Below are 21,467 nucleotides of genomic sequence, written 5' to 3' on the forward strand. Positions count from 1 at the left end.
CGCTAGGGAGGTTAACCTAATTCCCCCTCATCTGTGACTGATCACAAGTTGTCAGTTGTGGCAGATAAGCCGATTTGAAAGCACAGGATAATAACAAGATGTCTGCTTCCATGAATCAGGAAGTAGAAACTGTGCAGATTTATTTTAGGATTTGTATCAGCGGTAACAAAAATGTTTTTGTTTATAAGTCATTATGCAGTTGCATATCTTTTAGAGCAGAGAGGACATTCTGAGTTCAGGACCGCTTTAAAAATAGATATAGGCCTTCATATGTCTCTCAACCTGGGTTCCGTTTAAGGTACATAGTCAGTGATTTTAAGTTTGGAACCAAAGCAAAAAACTTTGGATGTCTTTTTTTTTTAAAACCAGCAAAACACATGCATGTATTGTTCTCGGTTCTCTTCACCCTGTACTGAATAAAAGCACAGATGCATTTCTACAAGATGTTACGTAACTATTATCTTATGTGGTTTTCAACAAATGTTTTCCATTGAAGAAAGAAAAAAGTTTCCCTACTCTTTATTGCCCATACAGTTATTCTACCAGTTTTTACCTCTACTTACAAAAACAAAACCTGAAAAAGCCCAATCGCAGAAATGACGCAGTTTCACTGCGATTCCTGGAGCCATCACGATTTGGCAACTACAGCCACCGACGCGATTGCTCCGGGATCACACCCAAAATGTTGCACGCAGCGATTGAAAGTGGAACCGCCCCTATGTACAGGCCAAAAATGAGTTCCAAGCTGCTTAACGTTCCATTACACCAGTGTGAAAGCGCAGGTTCACGAACGCCTAGCTAACCGGTTCTCTTCATTTTTTCCTGGAAGTGAACTGAAAAGAGGAATTACGGCTGAATCTCTAAGCCTGCTGATGCTTGATAATAATCTGCACTGGTTATAAAACAGAATAATTCCTCAGTACTACACTGGCTGCATTAATCTTTCATAAGTGTGCTGATTTAAAGCCATGTCCTTATCCAAGACAGCGACCCACTAAAGACAAATCGGATTCCTTCAGTATTGCCGAAACGCACAGGAAACATCGGCGGTCACAGAAACGTCTGTAGCTTGACATAGGTGTTCTTATACCATTTACAACCCTATGACCAACAAGAGCTCTTTCTATAGCCTTATAACGTCAGCATATCAACCAACCTTAAAAACAGTATTCGGAGTGCCTCTGTAGTGATAGGTCATGTCTAGGAGAACTCATAGAGAAGTATGTGATTTGTTTGATCAGCTGATAGATTTGCAAAGCTCTGACCGTTTGTTTTAAAGAGAACCCGAGGCGGCATTTTCAAATCTTAATAGGACACAGAGGCATGGCCTGTGCACAATGACATGCCTCTGTCATTGTGCTGCAGTCGCCAGCCCCCCCGGGCTCCGTTGTCCCCTCAGCAAAATACCGCCAGGCTAGCGACAATCTGCTTGTCACTAGCTTGCCATTTACCTGCCGCTTGTCAATTCATCAGCAGGCTCCATGCGTCCGCTAGCTTCCTCCAATCGAAAGCTAAGCCGAGACACAGTAAGTACTTGCAGGGTCACGGCTTAGTTTCCGATTGGAGAAAACTAGCGGGGAGCGGCAGGGGGAGCCTGTTGATGGCTTGACAAGCTGCAGGTAAATAGCAGGCTAGCAATAAGAAGATTGTTTCTAGCCTGGCTGTTTTTTGCTGGGGGACAGCAGGAGGGGGAGGGGGGGGGGGGGTGCTGGCGGCTGCAGCACAGTGACACAGAGGCATGTCATTGTGCACAGCTAACATATATGGGAGGTACAGAATTCTTGACTGTGACCTCTTCCTTCATTCTTTGCTCCCCTCAGACTAGAGCCTATGTACACATGGTCGAGACAATGGTTTTGGGCCATCTTGATTCTAGCATCTGTAAAGGATTGTACACACATCCAACAAAGTGTGCGACCAACTCCATTGACATGACCTGCCGCAGGAGCAAACGATTGCACGACTTGTATTTAGGGGTGCAATCACCAACTAAATGACCAACTTATTTGTACACTGGGCTTGCTAGTGGAACGCCGGACTGCATGATATGGCCACATTCAAAACAAGTACAAGTCATTCAAACCACTTGTACACACGTAGTTAACTGCACGACATCAGCCCAAAAGTCATGCGAGTGTCAGGGCAGGTATGAAGCGCTATATAAACACTAAATAATAATGAACACTTCCCTGGGCCAGTGATTTTGATGAACTGACATTAAACCCCTCCCTATTATGCATAGTCTTGTTTTATCATGGTCAAGGCATTCATAGGCACTAATGTCTCGCTATGACCTGGAGGAAAAAACGTTTACTTTATGATTACTGTAAGCGTTTCCAAACATGGCTATAAATCAGCTGATCTGTCAGAGCGCTGCACTCTGCACCTCTGACTGTTAGAGAGAGAGACTTGTGTAATTATGTCTGCAAGCTGCTGAAGAAGTGACTGTAGGGGACAGCCTCAGTTATCCAGACTGATCCCATCATCCCCTCCTCCCATATCCACAGACTGGTCTCCATGTGGCCAGGCCACAGTCATGCAGAAGGTGCAGGCGTGTGGGTTACCTATTGTGTCTGGCAGGTCCAGGAGCTCGTTGTGCTGCAGGTCCAGGTTGGTGATCTGGGTGCAGTTCCCGATCTCTTTAGGAAGGTGCTCCAGCTGATTGTGAGCCACGTCCAGTGTGATGAGGTTGCACAACTCCCCTGAGGACAGACAAAAACAGAGATCAATGAACAGGCACAAGGTAGGGATATCTGGAGAACTAGACTTCACAGAGACAAAAGTAAAGGAATTTAGCCAATAAGGCTTCAGTTAAGAATATACCAATACCTTTCACAGTAGAATATCATAGTAAATGCCAATGGACCGGGAAAAGTGGTTTACTCTATCAGAAACTGTCCTATAAATGGCCCAGCATGCCCTGGTACATTCCTGCTGCAAAGGAGCAATTCTTTCCTCCCACTTGCACATTTGGTGGACTACAAGGTTAAGTGTACCTTAAGGCTGCATAGCCAGGCTGGACAATTCACTAGTACAGTATTCAGGACTCCTTAAATATTGCAGCCATCACTGAATAAAGGCAGTCACTCAATTCCGGTTAGTGGCTTCGATACCTCCGTGGGCGGGACTTGACGTACGTGCCTTGCAGCACCAGCCTGAAGAAAGCAGCCAACCATGGGTTTCACACTGACATGTGACTTATGCACCGCCCACTGTTTACTATATCCAGAGTCAGCGTCACATAGGGGCCAAAAAACGTTTAGTATAACAGAAGTTTTATTACATCCATGTTTATTATACCAAGCGTTGCTCCCATAGAGATATAATGGAGATTGGCCAGGACCTGGAGGAGAGGTAGTTTACTATACCCAAATTTTTTACTATAACAGAGTTTATACTGTATTTTAGCTTGACACCGCTGATCCAAGTAAAGGTTACATGTATCTTATATTTAACCAAGTTCGAGTTAAACGGTCACACTCCACTGGTCGGCCACCGCCACGTTCTATTTACTCTTCTGTGTCTGTGATTTATTAATGTAATCCAAGATAACGGCAGATCACCAGATTATAAACGTGCTTCAATCTGCATGTAATCACAATGTAAATAAACGTGTAGCTGCACCTACATTCCCTGCTTATCCCCAGGCAATTTAACACGCTGCTGCCGATTATCCAGCCAAAGAGCTGCATGAAAGACGCACAATACATACGTCTGCTGCTAGGCGGCGAGCGTCAACAATAACACAAAATTAATGCTTAATAAAGGAAAACTACAATAAAAACTACCATGCAGTGAGTTACAGACAGTCCCCTACTTAAAAACGACTCGAGTCACGTTTCAGAGATAAACAAAAATGTCTTTGTGAACTAAATACACAATACAAGTAGTCCCCAGTTAACGAACGAGATAAGGACTTGTTGGTTTGTTCTTAACCTGAATCTGTTCTTAAAGGTAGCCATACACTTGTCGATTTGCCATCAGATCGACCAACAGATAGATCCCTCTCTGATCGAATCTGATCAGAGAGGGATCGTATGGCTGCCTTTACTGCAAACAGATTGTGAATCGATTTCAGCCTGAAACCGATCACAATCTGTGGAGCTTCATACATTACCTGTTCCGCCGGCGCGACTCCCCCGGTCTCCGCTGTCTTCTTTTCCGTGCTAGGCTCCAGCTGGCTGGCTTCACTGAACTTCCTGCCGGGGGAAGTGTAAACAGTAGAGGGCGCTCTACTGTTTAAACTTCCCGCCAGGACAAAAAGTTCAGTGAAGCCAGCCAGCCGGACCCCAGAACGGAGAAGAAGACAGCGGAGACCGGGGGAGTCGCGCCGGCCGGAGCAGGTAATGTATTGCCGCTGGCATCGGTCGTCGGGCATTCAAATGCCGCTATCGACGCTCTCCTGACCCGCCGGCGATCGAGCCGGTGATTGAATCTGCTGTATATCGGCTGGAAAATCGTTAGGTGTATGGGCCTCTTAAGTCTAACTACTGTGCAATCTCTGTGCCCTGCACCTCCTCTATGCCCCCCTCTGTGTCACCTCTGCCCCTGTACCAATCTAAAACATTTTTTTACTTGTCACAGAATCCATGCTGTTCATATTGGTTGGGCGTTCGTGAGTCAGGGACTACCTTACTGGTGTTTCTCCAGAGCAAACTTCAGCCCTAGCATAAACGTTTCCTTAATGAAGTGATTTGTAGAAATCTCCTGCTGAAACCAAGCGCTCAAACAAACCAAACAAGGTGACCGTCACCACATGACTGAAATACTGTTAGTGACAAATCCAAAAGAAGCGTTAAGAAAAACTCCTCCTAAAATCATAAAAAAAACCAACACATCATGGGTCACGTGCAACAAGGACCCAAATTAAATTAAATTCCCTTGAGGGAAGAGACAGAAGAACAAGACCCAGCATGCCAATAGATGAAACCTTTTCGAGATGCCCACTCTAGTCCTGACCGGTTTTGGCTCTAGTGACCTCTGATGACGGCATACAGCCGAAACCAATCAGAAAAAGAGTGGGCATCTCAAAAAGGTTTCACCTATTGGTATGCTGGCACTTGTAGTGCCTCAAGGTGATTTAATTTATTATGGGTCCCTGTTGCACAAGATCCACGATATGAGTGTTTTTATGGCTTTTTTTTAGTTGTATGATTTGTTTTACTTAATAAATAGCATCTACCTTATATACTCATGTGTAAACCTAAGTTTTCAGCACAAAAAAAAAAATTGCTGAAAAGTTACCCCCCCTCGGCTTATATGCGGGTCAGTGGAGCGGAGGGTGGAGCAGGTTTTGTTACTGGCAGAGGAGCATAAGGATTGTGCACTAGTGATCCTACTCTTGCGAGCTGGCTTCCTGTGTCTTTGCGCCCCCCCCCCCCCCTCCTCCCCTGAAACATGGTGTGCAGAGTGCACGGTTCAAGACTACCTGTGTCCACTGGCCTTTGGAGCAGAGAGTGTGCAAACAACGTGTCAGCAGTGCAATGATCGAGGATTCTTCCTGTGTGGCAATCGCTGTGTCTCACATCTATGATGCCATCTAGTAGCATCATCTTGAGACATAGCTGTATCCTCCTTGGGGCACATCTGGCTATGGTGAGGGGGGCTGACTTGTACTGGGGGCACATCTGGCTACTGTGGAGGGGGATATATTGGGGAGGGGGCTTATACGTGAGTCAATCACTATTTTCTGGTTTCTGTGGGAAAAGTAGGTACCTCGGGTTATACACGGTTCGGCTTATAAGTGATTATATACGGTATTTGTGGAAAAGGATACCTTGGCTGCAGAACAGTTTATGCATGTTCATTGCTTTGGCAGCGCTCGTTCCTGACTATTTTCTTTCATATTTTTGTTGTAACATTGTATACAATACTGTAACATTTACCAAGTAGTTAAAAACACTAATAGCACAAACAACCAAAATTAGTTTTTACCACAGTAGAAACCCTTTATAGAAAACTTCAAGGGACCTGGACAAGTGTTTTACTATATAAGGACAATTACTATATGAGAATGCTTCATACATTGTAAATGTGTACATTTGCTGGGACCTGGGGACTGAGTTAAGTACAGCAAGAGGTTTACTATAACGAGATTCTACTGTATATGTCCAAATCCAAGTCTCGATGCTGGCTAGAAATATGACCATTTTGGCCGGTAGCACAGCTCCCACATTTGTAGGAAGCTTATAGAACTAGCAATGCGGCCAGGTTCTGCTTTCCGCCTTGACACAAACCTATATTAATGTGCATGTATGAGGAACACACTGACGGCTGCGGGGGTGGCCTAGAATGTCGGGATCTGATCAGACAAAACCTGACCAGCCACATTGCTTGTTGGCAGATTATTTCAGCAAATACCACACTGCGAGGTTGTGAAAACAGCAGTCTGGGCACAAATCAAACACTCTCCGCCACAGTGTGTAGACAGTTCTCAAAGTTTAATGCTAGTGTAATTCTACAAAAGTCTATTAGAGGCAGAGGATCTGCAGGACAGCCAGACAATTTGCATCGTTTAAAGGGAAATAAATATGGCAGCCTCCATATTCCTCATTTTAGGTGTCCTTTAAAGTGTGCCTAAGACATGACAAGGATTTATACTTATCTGGGGCATATTCCAGCTCCCTGTGTTCCGTCAGCTTCTCTGTCTGTCTGATCCCCTCTCCCACAGTGAGCCTTGGTAATATCCCAGACTGAGCCAGCCGGGAACTAAGAGACCAAAACCGCCTCCTACTAAAAAGCCAATGCTCAGTGTAGTTTGTCTTCTTAAAACAGAAGAACATTTGTGATAATTCAGCTTTAAGTGAGTGATTGTGGTCTCCAAGCTCCTACAATTAACAAGCTGACATCATTGCATTCCAGTGATTCTGGAGGTTTATTTTGATTTCAGGGACAACAAAGGGGTAATTTGCATATTCAGCTGTGATGAATTGAGGTAGACCTTATAAGCTCACTCCAATCTGAACGATCACAAATACCTTGTGTCTTTAAGTAGGCAAATTTCTGTGCTGCATAGCACTTTAGTAAGGAGGCGTTTTGGTCCATTGTGGCCCCCTTACACACTACCAGGAGTTCTACTTCACCATAAGCTTGTTGGGTAATCTGTAACTTTAAATATTCAGGGAGAGTCCTGCACAGAGTTCAGCTGGTTTGCCAGTAGAGTTAGCACAGCTATTATGTTTATACTGCCTGTACCGGGGTTGGCTTGACAGTAGCTTAAAAGGGGTGTGAAAAATAATGCAAATGATCTGCATTATTGATCATGGGCCATTTTAAATGATTTTACACAAACTTAGGTGCAAGTAGACTAGAGATATGAAAAGAAAATGTGAATAAATGAAGGCAGCGCTGACAAGCCAGGGAAGGTGAGGCCATGACATCACACGTAATCTTCCCGAGGAATGGCCTCCATCGAGCTATTGGTGTATTCTGTGCAGGGTAAGAATTCCTTTCTGTTTATGTAAAGCAGGACCTCAGTGCCAGGGTCTGAAGACTGCTTCATCATTCTTTCCAGAAGACCAGGCTCTCCTACTGGAAGCGGCGGCCTTCTCAGAGCCGGCCTCAGAAAAGGGAGGGGGGTGGGGGGCTGAAGACTCTGTGTGACCATGCGGGGAAACACACTGCTGACTTGCAAATGCTGAGATTGGTAAACTTTCTATTATGTGGATTGTTTTGGGTTATTTTTATTCTACAACTTTGCACACAAAAAGGCATATTATGAAGCAACTAATGCTAGAACCTGTAAAACTGGTTTGTAAACTTTCCTTAAAAAAAAAAAATAAGACATGTTTTCAAGTACAGTGCAACTTAGGTGTAAACAAAGCTGATCTATATTTATTGCTGTTACAAATTCAGACATTTTAATGCAGACATGACTGTAGGATTGCCCTCTGTCCAGCTCTTGTGTATGCTTCCAGTGTTTCGCAGCAGTACTTCTCTACTTTAACCTGTGAGTGTTAGGCCCAGTACCGGCCTACAGTCTAGTTAGGCGTTATTGGGTAATGCCCGTACATTCTGGGAAGGTGCTGAAATCCAGGGCTGTGGAGCCGGAGCAATTTTGGGTTCCTGGAGTCGAGGAAAAAATGCAACGACTCCGAATTTAAACTGTAATTAAAATAGAAAGTATAATAAAATGTTCTATTTCTCAGATAGTCATTATACATTTTTATATACTGTAATAGCTGTGCTTAGTCCCCAAAAATTTAATAAACCAATCAAAATTAGTTACTTGTGCTGCTTCATTAAAGCAGTCCCCGTATTTTTAACCACTTCGCATCCAGACCTTGTTTTCAACTTATTGACCAGAGCAGTTTTGACAGTTTAGCTATGTCCTTATTTAATAGGAAATAACTTTATCCCTACTTATGACACAGAAATGAAATATATATTGTTTTTTTCAAGACAAACTAAGATTTCATTGTATGCCATTTTTTCCCTCAAACAATTTTGTTTTCTATGAATGTTAATGGGAAAACAAAAAAAATTGAAAAAACATGTATTTCTCAGTTTTACCAATTCCAGTTTAAAAATAAAAAGTGCTACTGTAGATAAAAAACACAAAATTTTGTTTGGCCATTCTTACTGCTTATCACAAAACTTAGATTATGTTCCTGTCACAATTTATGGTGAAGACATTTGATTCTGAAATAATGCTACAGAGTGTGTTTTTCACTATGAAATGAGAAAATACAAGTATTTTTAATAGTAAAAATCAATCTCATTAGCTCAGGAAACTTATATTCCGATTCACCAATTAGTGCTGCATCAGATAGTGCCAGAAATGTGCACAGGAGCAAGCCCAATCCTGCACAGCACTGCTTCTGCTGCAAGACGTATATCTACTGACCTGTGGCTTAGATGAAGTCCCAGAGGACGTATATCTACTGACCTGTGGACAAAGTGGTTAAAGTCAGATATACATATCTGACTGACTGTACAGTATATATGATGTGTACACAGGAATCTATCACATTCTCCAGGGAAAGGTGTGAAGAATTCTCTGCCTTCTTCACAAACAAGGTGTCTACCATCCGTGCCAGCATTACACCAACAACATCAATTGACCACTGGACTTTGCATATGCCTACTACCGTACCACCATGGCAAGTCTTTGACACTGAGTGAAGAAGATTTTGGAATTCTCATTCAAAGTCTCCGCCCCACTACCTGCGACCTGGATCCTGGCCCAACTGGATCCTTAATGCAGTGCCCAGCGCTGATCAGGCCAGCACTTCACAAAATCACTCAGTGCTCCTTGCAAAGTAGACTTTTCCCAGAAGAACTAAAGAAAGCAATCATAAAACCCCTCTTGAAGAAACCATCACTAGATCCCGATTCTGTAACCAACTACAGACCTGTGAGGAACTTACCATTCCTATCAAAAGTCATCGAGAAAGCAGTTGCCAACTAGCTAGAAGCCAGGCTTACAGATAACATCTTTGATACTTTTCAGTCAGGATTCAGGAAAAGGCACAGCACTGAAACTGCATTAGTCCGAGTAATGAATGATCTACTTACTGCAAGGTACAAGGGTGATTGCTCAATTCTGATTCTTCTTGACTTGTCTGCAGCATTTGATACTGTGGATCATGAAATACTAATCCAGCGACTGAAGAATTACTGTGGCCTAAGGGGTACTGTTCTTAGCTGGTTTCAGACCTTCCTATCTGGCAGGTCACAGCAAGTATGTCTGGGCACACACTACTCTAATCTAGTGCCACTTGCCTATGGAGTTCCACAGGGTTCTGTACTATCACCATTACTCTTTGCAGTCTACATGCTCCCACTGGGCAAAATAATTTAGAACTATGTTAGAACTATGGCCTAGGATACCATTGTTATGCAGATGACACACAAATGTATCTGTCCTTCAAGCCTGGCACCCAAGACCTATCAGCATCCATAAATGCATGTCTAGTGGATTTACAAAATTGGATGAACACCAGCTGGCTGAGGCTGAACTCTGACAAAACTGAGGTGTTGGTGGTAGGGGGTCCACACATGATGGATAAAGTTCAAAACGGTCACCACCTCAAACTAGCAATTGGGGGAGATACCGTACAGTATGAAGACTGTGCGAAACCTTGGGGTGATCCTGGATGGAAATCTAAAACTCAGACAGCAGGTATCGGCTGTCGTCAAGTCTTCCTTCTTCCATCTAAAAAATATAGCGAACATGAAACACTTTATCCCAGCTGGAGACCTACCTACCCTGGTTCACACATTTGTATCCTCCCGCCTAGACTACTGCTACGCCCTGTTCATCGGATCTACAGATAAGGTTCTGCGCCCCTTACAACTAGTACAAAATGCTGCAGCCAGACTCCTAGCCAAGGCCCCCCGCAGCTCACACATCTCCCCAGTACTGCAAACTCTTCACTGGTTGCCAGTAAAATGGAGAATCAATTTTAAGATCTGCCTGCTGACATTCAAGGCTCTACACCACATGGGACCCAAATACATAGCAGATCTACTGGAACTTAATGCCCCTCCACGCACCCTCCGCTCTGCCAACAAGATGAAGCTGGTTATTACCAAGATACACTTAACATTTGGTGCTCAGGCCTTTTCCTATGCAGCCCCTATTCTATGGAACCCACTTCCACAATCAGTATGAGAGGCTCCTTCTCTGGTCAGCTTTAAAAAAAGGCTAAAAACTCACCTCTTTTCCCGAGCCTTTGAGACTGCATAATGCAGGGTCACATCGCTTTGAGTCCCCAGGGAGAAAAGCACTATACAAATATTATTGTTATATATTAAATAACATCTATGCAGTAAGAATAAAGCCTGATGTGTAGCCGTGTCACTAATAGAGATGGTCAATGAGATGGAAAGAATTCTGAGTTGATGCTGATTTATACAAATGTATGCACTCTCTTTGCTCATGAAATCAAATAATTTGATATGTTGTTAAAATTTGGATTGGTGACTACGAATTAAAGGGTACCTGAGACATATGAAAAGAAAATATTTATACAACCTGGGGCTTCCTCCATTCCCCTATTAACCCAATCAGTCCGTCGCTGTCCACCACCTGGATCTTCTGCTATGAGTCCCGGTAATTCAGCCAGTCCGGCCGTGTGTCGCTACTACAGCCAGGAGTATTCTGCACCTGTGCAATAGTGCTGCGCAGGTGTCGTACACTCCCGGCAGCGGAGTGTGTGCATGCACACTACGCCAGACTGGCTCAAGTACCTGGACTCATAGCAGAAGATCCAGGTGGCGGAGGACGACAGCAAGGGACTGGTTAGCCTGAAGGGGGCTGGAGGAAGCCCCAGGTATGTATAAAACTAATTTCATCAGTCCCAGGTTTACTTTGTTACACAGTAGTACTATACTCTACATATGTACCCCCCACAGAGCTTCAGGAAATCCACTGAAAATGTTGTGCACATTGAACACAGAGGTGTTGCCTAACACCCATAAACCTGGCTCAGATTGTGCATGAAGAATGTGTAACAGAGGAAGAATTGCCTCATTCTCCTGCAGAGTACCTGCACATCACCCTTAAGGCTCATACACACATCAGACCATAGTCTTTGGAAAATGAAAGATCACAGACCAATTATGGCAGTCTACATATCACTTCAGTTGTCTTAAAATTCCTAACCGTTGGCAGATAAGAGACAAATTTCATGTTACATCCTTTCAATCAACAAGATTGCAATATGCAAATTAGAGGAGTCGGTGGAATCCTAAACTGAGGAGTCGCAGCCGGTGGATTTTTGTACAGACTCCACAGCCCTGCTGAAATCGACTCATTTTGGGTGTGTATGGGCCTCCTCGTTTAAACAACTCGTTTGGTGTGGTTTGGAAAATGCACGGAACAATGTACTGTATACAGTATACTCGACTACAAGTCTAGAAATTTAGGTCTGACACTAAATAAAAGTATAGGGGTCGACTTATACACGAGTCAATGCAGAGCACACTGCGTAATATGTGTACAATTAGTGACATTCCCAGTTGTAGCAATTTATCCAGTGGTAAGTGACTTTCTTGATAAAGGAAATGCCAAGAAAACACAGGTATGAAAGTCCTGGCCAAAACAATTAACAAGGAAAGGGCGGGGGGGGGGGGGGGGGGGGAATTACTGGGCAGCAGGAAGGGGAGTAAATAATGGCAGCACTTGGGGGCCTGGCAGAGTTATCCGCTGCACTTAAGGGACAGGAGGGATTAATGGCTGCAATACTTAATGCAGTGCAATCATCCTTGAGTCCCAATTCCCGAGTGCAGCTGTTAATTCTTCCAGGACCCCAATCACAGCCATTAACTTTGCTGGGTAGACTTATACTTGAGAAAAAAAATTCCAGCTTAGGAGGGGGGGTCTAATATTGGGGTCAACTTATTTACGAGGTCGATTTCTAGTCGAGGATATACGGGTAGGTAATCCCTGGTTAATAAACGAGACCATTATTGCAAAACATTTTATAATACATGTAAACACAAATAAGAACTATGTTTCTTCCAGAGTAAAATACGCTATAAATTACTTTTCCCCTATATTGCTGTAACTTACAGAAGGCAGTAAAAATCTGATGAAACTGACATGTATTTCATTCTTAAAAAAAAAAAAAAAAAAAAAAAAAAAAAAAAGAAGCACTCCCTGGAAAGGATCGAAGGATCGATACAAAGATGCTGCCTCTACCGGTTTGCACACTACTCTGGCAGTTGGACTGAGCAACTGCAATTCACCAATTTGCTCTTTAAAGGACCTCTGTTACGAAAATATTAACATTTACAATACATGTAAACATATACAAATAAAAGCAAGAAGTTTGGCCTGGTGCACACCAAAACCCGCTAGCAGATCCGCAAAATGCTAGCAGATTTTGAAACGCTTTTTGTTATTTTTCTGTAGCGTTTCAGCTAGCATTTTGCGGTTTTGTGAAGCGTTTTTGGTGTAGTAGATTTCATATATTGTTACAGTAAAGCTGTTACTGAACAGCTACTGTAACAAAAACGCCTGCAAAACCGCTCTGAACTGCAGTTTTTCAGAACGGTTTGCGTTTTTCCTATACTTAACATTGAGGCAGAAACGCATCCACAATCCAAAAAATGCCTCACCCCGGGAGTATGCGTTTCTGCAAAACGCCTCCCGCTCTGGTGTGAACCACCCCATTGAGATACATTGACCAAGCGGATCCGCAGCCGCAAGCGGCTGCAGAAACGCTGAAAAAGCTGCTCGGTGTGCACCAGCCCTTTAAGTACATTTCTTCCAGAGTAACATGAGCCATAAATTACTTTTCTCCTATGTTGCTGTCACTTACAGCAAGTAGTAGAAATATGACATTACAGACAGATTTTTGGACTAGCCAATCTTCTCATGGGGGGGTTCTCCGGGTTTTCTTTATTTTTAAAAGCACTTCGTAAATGGCAGTTGCTCTGTCCAACTGCCAAAAAAGTGTGCAGTGCGCAGGAAGGCTGGCCAGCATCATTGTATAAATCCTTTCCAGGGAATGCCTTTTATAAAGAATCCCCCATGAAGAGATGGACTAACCCAAAACCTGTTGGTAATATCAGATTTCTACTACCTACTGTAAGTGACAGCAACATAGGAGAAAAGTAATGTATGGGTCATTTTACTCTGGAAGAAATATACTTATTTGTATGTGTTTTACATTTTAAGATTTTCGCGACAGTTCCTCTTTAAAATAAAGATAACCCTGAGAATCCCCCATGTAGAGATGAACTGGTCCTAACCTGTCAGGTCTGTTAGGTTTCTATTACCTACTGTAAGTAACAATCAGAAAAGGATCAGGGACGTGGGGTTTTCTACTAATCAGGATTTCCTCTAATGAGAACTGACCAAAAATCATTATGTTTTCTGCTCAGAGCCACCTCTGGACCTTCAGAGTGCTGCAAGCTCTTCTCCAGCTCTGGCCTTAGTCACACATCAGAGTGCAGATAATGGCTGGGGCTGCAGCCAGTAAACTACATGTGTATTCTTCCCATCCGTGTTCAGGGTAAATATTTATCAATATGTCCTATTAATCTGTGGCTGTGGTGAGTGCCAGCATCACGTCAGTAATACAGTGTTCTTGTACAGCAGCTACAGTAAACTGTTCCAAAGCTCCTCCGAAATACCTATAAAGGAGTGATAATCCAAAGTCATGCGATCGCTGTCTCATGCAGTGCTGATGGCGGAGAATACTGTGACACTGTACAGCTTCCTGTCTGCATCCCAAGCCAAACCTGGCCAAAGAGTGCAGGGACAAGCTTTCCAGGTGCATCACTAGCCTGCAGGCTAACAATGCGTTCTGTTGCTATGGAGACAGGATGGCAAATAGAGCAGTGCATGACAGAGCAGGTACAGTGAGTAAAGGAGAAATGCCTTAGGCCTGAACTCAGCCGACCACTTGCCGATGCACCAGGGGGCCACTGCGCACACACACACTACATTCTCAGCAGAGGCAGCCCAGACTGTAAAAGGCAAGTACATTCAAAAGTTATAGAAGGGCTGCTCAGATGCATTGTTTATCGTTTACTCAGGGATGTGGGGGAGAATGGGTGCTCTTAAAGGAAAGGTTCAGGGAGGGTGGGCAAAAAATAAAAATCAAATTCCACTTACCTGGGGCTTCCTCCAGCCTGTGGCAGGCAGGAGGTGCCCTCGCCGCCGCTCCGCAGGCTCCCGGTGGTCTCCGGTGGCGCGCCCGACCTGGCCAGGCCGGCTGCCAGGTCGGGCTCTTCTGCGCTCCAAGGCCCGGAACTTCTGCGTCCCACGCCGGCGCTCTGACGTCATCGGACGTCCTCCGTGCTCTACTGCGCATGCGCAGTAGTTCTGCGCACGCACAGTAGAGCCCGGAGGACGTCCGATGACGTCAGAGCGCCGGCGTGGGACGCAGAAGTTCCGGGCCTTGGAGCGCAGAAGAGCCCGACCTGGCAGCCGGCCTGGCCAGGTCGGGCGCGCCACCGGAGACCACCGGGAGCCTGCGGAGCGGCGGCGAGGGCACCTCCTGCCTGCCACGGGCTGGAGGAAGCCCCAGGTAAGTGGAATTTGTTTTTTATTTTTTACCCACCCTCCCTGAACCTTCCCTTTAAGGACAATTGAAGTGAGAGGAATATGCAAGTTGCCATATTTAGAACCTTTTAAGTAAGATCCTGAGGCTTCCCTCTTTCTAGGCAAGTATCACAATATGTACCCAAGCTTTGGCTTATACACAGAACAATTCAATTGTGTTAGATGCCATTACCGTTTATACTCGCATATACAGTGGCTTGCAAAAGTATTCGGCCCCCTTGAAGTTTTCCACATTTTGTCCCATTACTGCCACAAACGTAAATCAATTTTATTGGAATTCCACGTGCAAGACCAATACAAAGTGGTTTAAAGGATGCCTGTACTTAATATTCAATTAAACTTCCTTACTTGAAGTGAGTTTATCGTCTGTGAGGTAAGCCACCTCATCCTTTTTTCATTTTATTGATTTTAAAGTGTTTTATATACATTGGGCGCCTCTTTACCCTCTACTGTACCTTACTCTCCCCACCCTTCTGGGAGGGGAGCCTTGTGCACCTATCCAAGGGGGCGCAAGTTTTTTTGCTAAGAGAGCGACCGAGTCCAGGACTGCTGGTAGACCTGAGTGGAGTCAGGTTTAAAACACTCCACCTGCCCGAAGTGGTCGGTTGCCCCCTTTGCAGCCCACCTTTGTGAGTACCCTTCTATAAAGTACTTTTTTATACCCAATACTTTTGACATACTGCACCATTTAGGCTCCTGTTTGTCTTTGTTTTTTTTCCCTCCAGTACTGTACAACACAAAGTGGTGTACACGTGAGAAGTGGAACAAAAATCATACACGATTCCAAACATTTTTTACAAATAAATAACTGCAAAGTGGAGTGTGCGTAATTATTCGGCCCCCTTTGGTCTGAGTGCAGTCAGTTGCCCATAGACATTGCCTGATGAGTGCTAATGACTAAATAGCGTGCACCTATGTGTAATCTAATGTCAGTACAAATACAGCTGCTCTGTGACGGCCTCAGAGGTTGTCTAAGAGAATCTTGGGAGCAACACCACCATGAAGTCCAAAGAACACACCACACAGGTCAGGGATAAAGTTATTGAGAAATTTAAAGCAAGCTTAGGCTACAAAAAGATTTCCAAAGCATTGAACATCCCACGGAGCACTGTTCAAGCGATCATTCAGAAATGGAAGGAGTATGGCACAACTGTAAACCTACCAAGACAAGGCCATCCACCTAAACTCACAGGCCGAACAAGGAGAGCGCTAATCAGGAATGCAGTCAAGAGGCCCATGGTGACTCTGGACGAGCTGCAGCGATCTACAGCTCAGGTGGGGGAATCTCACCATAGGACAACTATTAGTTGTGCACTGCACAAAGTTGGCTCTTATGGAATAGTGACAAGAAGAAAGCCATTGTTAACAGAAAAGCATAAGTCCCTTTTGCAGTTTGCCACAAGCCATGTGGGGGACACAGCAAACATGTGGAAGAAGGTGCTCTGGTCGGATGAGACAAAAATGGATCTTTTTGGCCAAAACGCTATGTGTGGCAGAAAAACACTGCACATCACTCAGAACACACCATCCCAACTGTCAAATATGGTGGTGGCAGCATCATGCTCTGGGGTTGCTTCTCTTCAGCAGGGACAGGGAAGCTGGTCAAAGTTGATAGGAAGATGGATGGAGCCAAATACAGGGCAATCTTGGAAGAAAACCTCTTGGAGTCTGCAATAGACTTGAGACTGGGGCGGAGGGTCACCTTCCAGCAGGACAACAACTCTAAAAATAAAGCAAGGGCAACAATGGAATGTTTTAAAACAAAACATATCCATGTGTTAGAATGGCCCAGTCAAAGTGCAGATCTAAATCCAATCAAGAATCTGTGGCAAGATCTGAAAACTGCTGTTCACAAACGCTGTCCATCTATTCTGACTGAGCTGGAGCAGTTTTGCAAAGAAGAATGGGCAAGGATTTCAGTCTCTAGATGTGCAAAGCTGGTAGAGACATACCCTAAAAGACTGGCAGCTGTAATTGCAGCAAAAGGTGGTTCTACAAAGTATTGACTCAGGGGGCTGAATAATTATGCACACCCCATTTTGCAGTTATTGATTTGTAAAAAATGTTTGGAATAATGTACGATTTTCGTTCCACTTCTCACGTGTACACCACTTTGTATTGATCTTTCACGTGGAATTCCAATAAAATTGAATCATGTTTGTGGTAGTAATGTGACAAAATGTGGAAAACTTCAAGGGGGCCGAATATTTTTGCAAGCCACTGTAAGCCGACCCGTGTATAAGCCCAAGTACCCACTTCCCCTCAGAAACCAGGAAAAAGTGATTGATTCGTGTTTAAGCCCCCTCCCCAATATAGCCCCCTCCACACTAGCCAGACATTCCCCCCAGTACAAGTCAGCCCCACTCCCCATAGCTAGATGTGCCCCAGGATCAAACAGCTGTGTCTCAAGAAGCCACCAGATGGCGTCATAGATATGAGACACAGAGATTGCCACACAGAATCCCTGATCATTGCACCGCTGACACGTTGCTTGCAGGTTCCGCTCCACAAGCCAGGGGACACAGGTAGCCTTGAGCAGTGCAATCTGCACACCATGTTACAGGGGATGGAGGGCACGGACACAGCAGGGAGCCAGCTGGCAAGAGTAGGATCATTAGTGCACGGTACTTACGCTCCTCTGCCAGTAACTTTACCTGCTCCATCTGTTTTGCTCCACGGACTCGCATATAACTTTTCAGCACGTTTTTATGCCGAAAAATTAGGCTTATACACGAGTATATACAGTATATTATCATTACTACTGATTTATGAAGCGCTCACATATTCCGTGATGCTGTACAACGTAAGAAACAAAAATAAGGTACATAGACAATGGTGTACAGCAAATATAGACACAGGTACATATTAGAGAATTGGTAGACTTAGTAATTACTGTGACAAATGTAATATAATGAATAATTTACAAAAAAACACAAAAAGGTGAGAGAGCCCTGCCCTTGCAAGCTTACAACCTAAAGGAACGGGGGCTACAAGAGGTGCTTCCATTGTACTAGTCTTGTAACAATAACTTAAAATAGAACCTGAGGTGAGAAAGATATGGAGGGTGACATGTTTATTTCCTTTTATATAATTCACATTGACTGGCTGTCCTGATGATTCTCTTGCTCTAATACTTTTAACCGTAGACCCTGAACAAGCATATGTAGATCAGGTTTTTCTGACAATATTGTCAAAACTGACAAGATTAGCTGCATGCTTACTTCTGGTGTCCTTCAGACACCACTGCAGCCAAATAAATCCACAGGGCTGCCAGACAACTGGTATTGTTTAAAAAAGAAACAAACATGGCAGCCACCTTATGAGGGTGCCCCCCCACCCTTCAATCTCAAAACGTTTCAAGCCAAAGCCTTCTGCCATGCTACCCCTACACTTTGGAACTCCATCACATCAAATCCGGACATCTCCATCCATTGAAGTCCAAACTGAAAAGCCACCGGTTTAGACATTTTGACAGGTTGGCATTTAGGAACACTTGACTTCTGTCTTTTCTCTGCAACACAGTCCACCCTGCAACTACATGTTGATCTGAGACATACCTATGCGCATTGAGTCCTAAGGGAGAAAATCGCTTTACAAATATATGTATCATTTATCCCAAGTCACATGACCAACTATAATGTCACCCTGTAGTGGTCAGCCAGCCCTTATAAACAGATCACTGCACAGTTTGCATAGTCTCTAGTAGTAAGTTTGCACACTAGGCAATGGTCCCAAACATGTGACTACAGACTGGACTACCAACTATTTCCCCCTCTGATAACTACTTGGCCTCAGTGGGTTGTGGAGTAGCCAAGTGATGACATCACTAAGAGGAAACCACTGTGTTCTTCCTGTGCACTTAATAGAGTGGGAAGAAGTCCTTACTCAATGGAACCTATGTAGGATAAGCCAGAAAAAAAAATAGACGTCATGGAGGTCTTAGGGACAAGATTAGAAGGAATAAATACCAAGTAGGGGTAAAAACGGCATCAAAGACGCTCGAGAGGTTCTAACCTAGTTTTTAACTCAATCACAAAATGCAAGAAAAACTATTTTCCCAGCATTTGGGCATTCAGTTGATTGCTCTAGGCAAAAAAGGGGGAAAAAAACACTTCAGTTCTCTATCAGTCAGTGAACTAATCTAGATAAGAGTAACAGGAAACAGATGAAAAGAGAACAAAAATATAACATGGGTGAAGCACTGCGACTTTACAAACTACTCGTCCCCAGAAGAAAGCTGAACCACAGAGAAGGGAAAGCCTGGGATTACTTCCTTCTTTCAGAACGTTCCCTCGCTTGCTGCAGAGATGGAATTATTGTATTTACGTGTCTAAACACGACCCTGGAATAAAGCATACACAGCTATGTGCAGATGCCTCATCAGGCCTGGCCAAGTAACAGAACGCTGGCTGCCAAAGCGATTGCAAAACATGCATGTGCCATCATAGTACGCCACTAGAACAAAAAAATACACAAATCATAAAAAAGGAGGCACTCTCTGTTCACTACTGAGTATCCATGAGAAAGACTAAGAATTAGGCTGCTTTCACAGTAAGACGTTACAGGCGCACATTAGTGCAGCCTGTAGCACAGCCCACCGCACAGCAATGAAAAATCAATGGGCTGTTCACAGTGCCCACGTTGCGTTACATTGTAACGCAGCAAATTAAAAGAAAGTGCTGCATGCTGTGCGTTATACGTGGCTAAGCCGCGTTAGACTGTTTGCACATGCTCAGTGATGTTGGAGGAGGAGGTCTCCCCTCCTCCTCTGCGGCCAGCCACATGGCTAATTAATATTCACTGCACTGTGACGTGCAGCGTTTACTTCCTGGAGAGGCCGCTCTGTGCGGCGATTGGCTGGCGGGACCACGTAATGCGGATCACGTGGTCTCCGCATGGCACCGCACAAAAAAGATGCAGCTCTTGGTAGCGTCCTCCTCCAGCACCACCAGGCGTTGCTTTAGGGGCACGTTATGCGACCTATAACGTCCCCTAAAACGCAACATCCTGGTGGGAAAGAAGCCTTAAAGGGAACCTGAAGCAAGAGGTACCGTATATGGAGCTTGCCATATTGATTTCCTCTTAAATAGGTGAAACAGGAGAGAGATCAAATTACAAACTTGTGATTAGACACAGATGAGGGGAAACTAGACAGGCTAAACTAACTACATCCCAGGTGCATTTCTCTAAGTTTTCCTACTGTTCTGTGCAAGAGTTCAGGTCCACTTTAAACAATACCAGTTGCCTAGCAGTCCTACTGATCTCTTTGGCTGCAGTAGTGTCTGAATCACACACCAGAAAACAGCATGCAGCTAATCTTGTAAGATTTGTGTCAAACATCTGATATGCTGCATGCTTGTTCAGGGTCTATGGCTTAAAGCGGTATCGTCAAGATAAAAATAAAATTTCAACAGCAACTGGTCTGAGTGTATTAAGTGATAAAGATGTTAAGCCTGCATTAAAAACTTTCAAAACTTTTTCTGCTGTTATGATTTGGAGTTATCACATACTTAAGGATGGTAGTGCCAAATAATTGCATTCTTCCCTTTATTTCCCTGCCAGCTTCTTATCTGAAACCTAATACCCTACTCACTTGTGTTTACAAGCAAGGCTGAGGCGACTCAGCGATTGGAGGAGACAAGAAAAAAGTAAAGGGCAGAAATGACATCACGAGTTAGTCTTAACTGTGTGCAAAAGACATGGCCCCCACCAGGAACAGAATTCTCTTCATTTACTATATAACATTCACTGAAATCAAAACCTGGACAGTATAATACATGTGTTATGTAAGTAGATCAAGTATTTATCTACTTATATATGTGTTTTTTTTCCTGGGCATAGTATGGCTGATCCTACTGCTTTAAAGTGTTAGAGGCAGAGGATCAGCAGGAAAGCCAGGCAATGAACATTATTAAAACAAAAATAAACAAATACCATATCTCTCTTACATCAGGTTCCCATTTAAGCTACTATCATGGTTACAAGTCAAATGCAATGAGAACACCTTTTGTTTGTTTCTTACCTTGTACAGCACCATGGAATCTGTTGACGCTTCATAAATCAGTAGTAATAATAACATAATGGCATCTAACACAAAATAGCTGTGTGTGTATGTGGGTTAAGCAATAAATTCGCCACAGGCAGGATATTTCTCACCTGTGTAACATCATGAGCCATGGAATCTGACATTCTATACCATGTGAACTGGTCAGGACAGCACAACTTGCATGCCTCTTCGCTTCCCACCATCAACTTACACAGTTTACAGATCCAGAACACCCACTATCTGACAAAACAGTCACCTTATAGTAGTAGTACACAGCCCACTGAACCAGCACTGCTTCCTCCTCCAATATCTGACAAGTTACACACTGCCACACTACATACACAGCCCACTGGACCAACACGGCTTCCTCTTCCACTCTCTGACAAGGCATGCATTGCCACC

General features: G+C 44.0%; 1 protein-coding gene across 1 annotated transcript in view; it reads right to left on the reverse strand.

Moving 5' to 3' along the window:
* SHOC2 (SHOC2 leucine rich repeat scaffold protein) overlaps positions 1-21,467 on the reverse strand; it is a 111,187-nt gene that overhangs the window by 50,322 nt on the left and 39,398 nt on the right. The window contains exon 3 of the mRNA XM_068255201.1: positions 2,565-2,702. Coding sequence (XP_068111302.1) covers positions 2,565-2,702 — 138 coding nt within the window. The remainder of the gene's footprint in view (positions 1-2,564; positions 2,703-21,467) is intronic.

Source organism: Hyperolius riggenbachi, chromosome 10 (assembly GCF_040937935.1).
Source record: "Hyperolius riggenbachi isolate aHypRig1 chromosome 10, aHypRig1.pri, whole genome shotgun sequence".
In the NCBI taxonomy this organism is placed as follows: Eukaryota; Metazoa; Chordata; class Amphibia; order Anura; family Hyperoliidae; genus Hyperolius; species Hyperolius riggenbachi.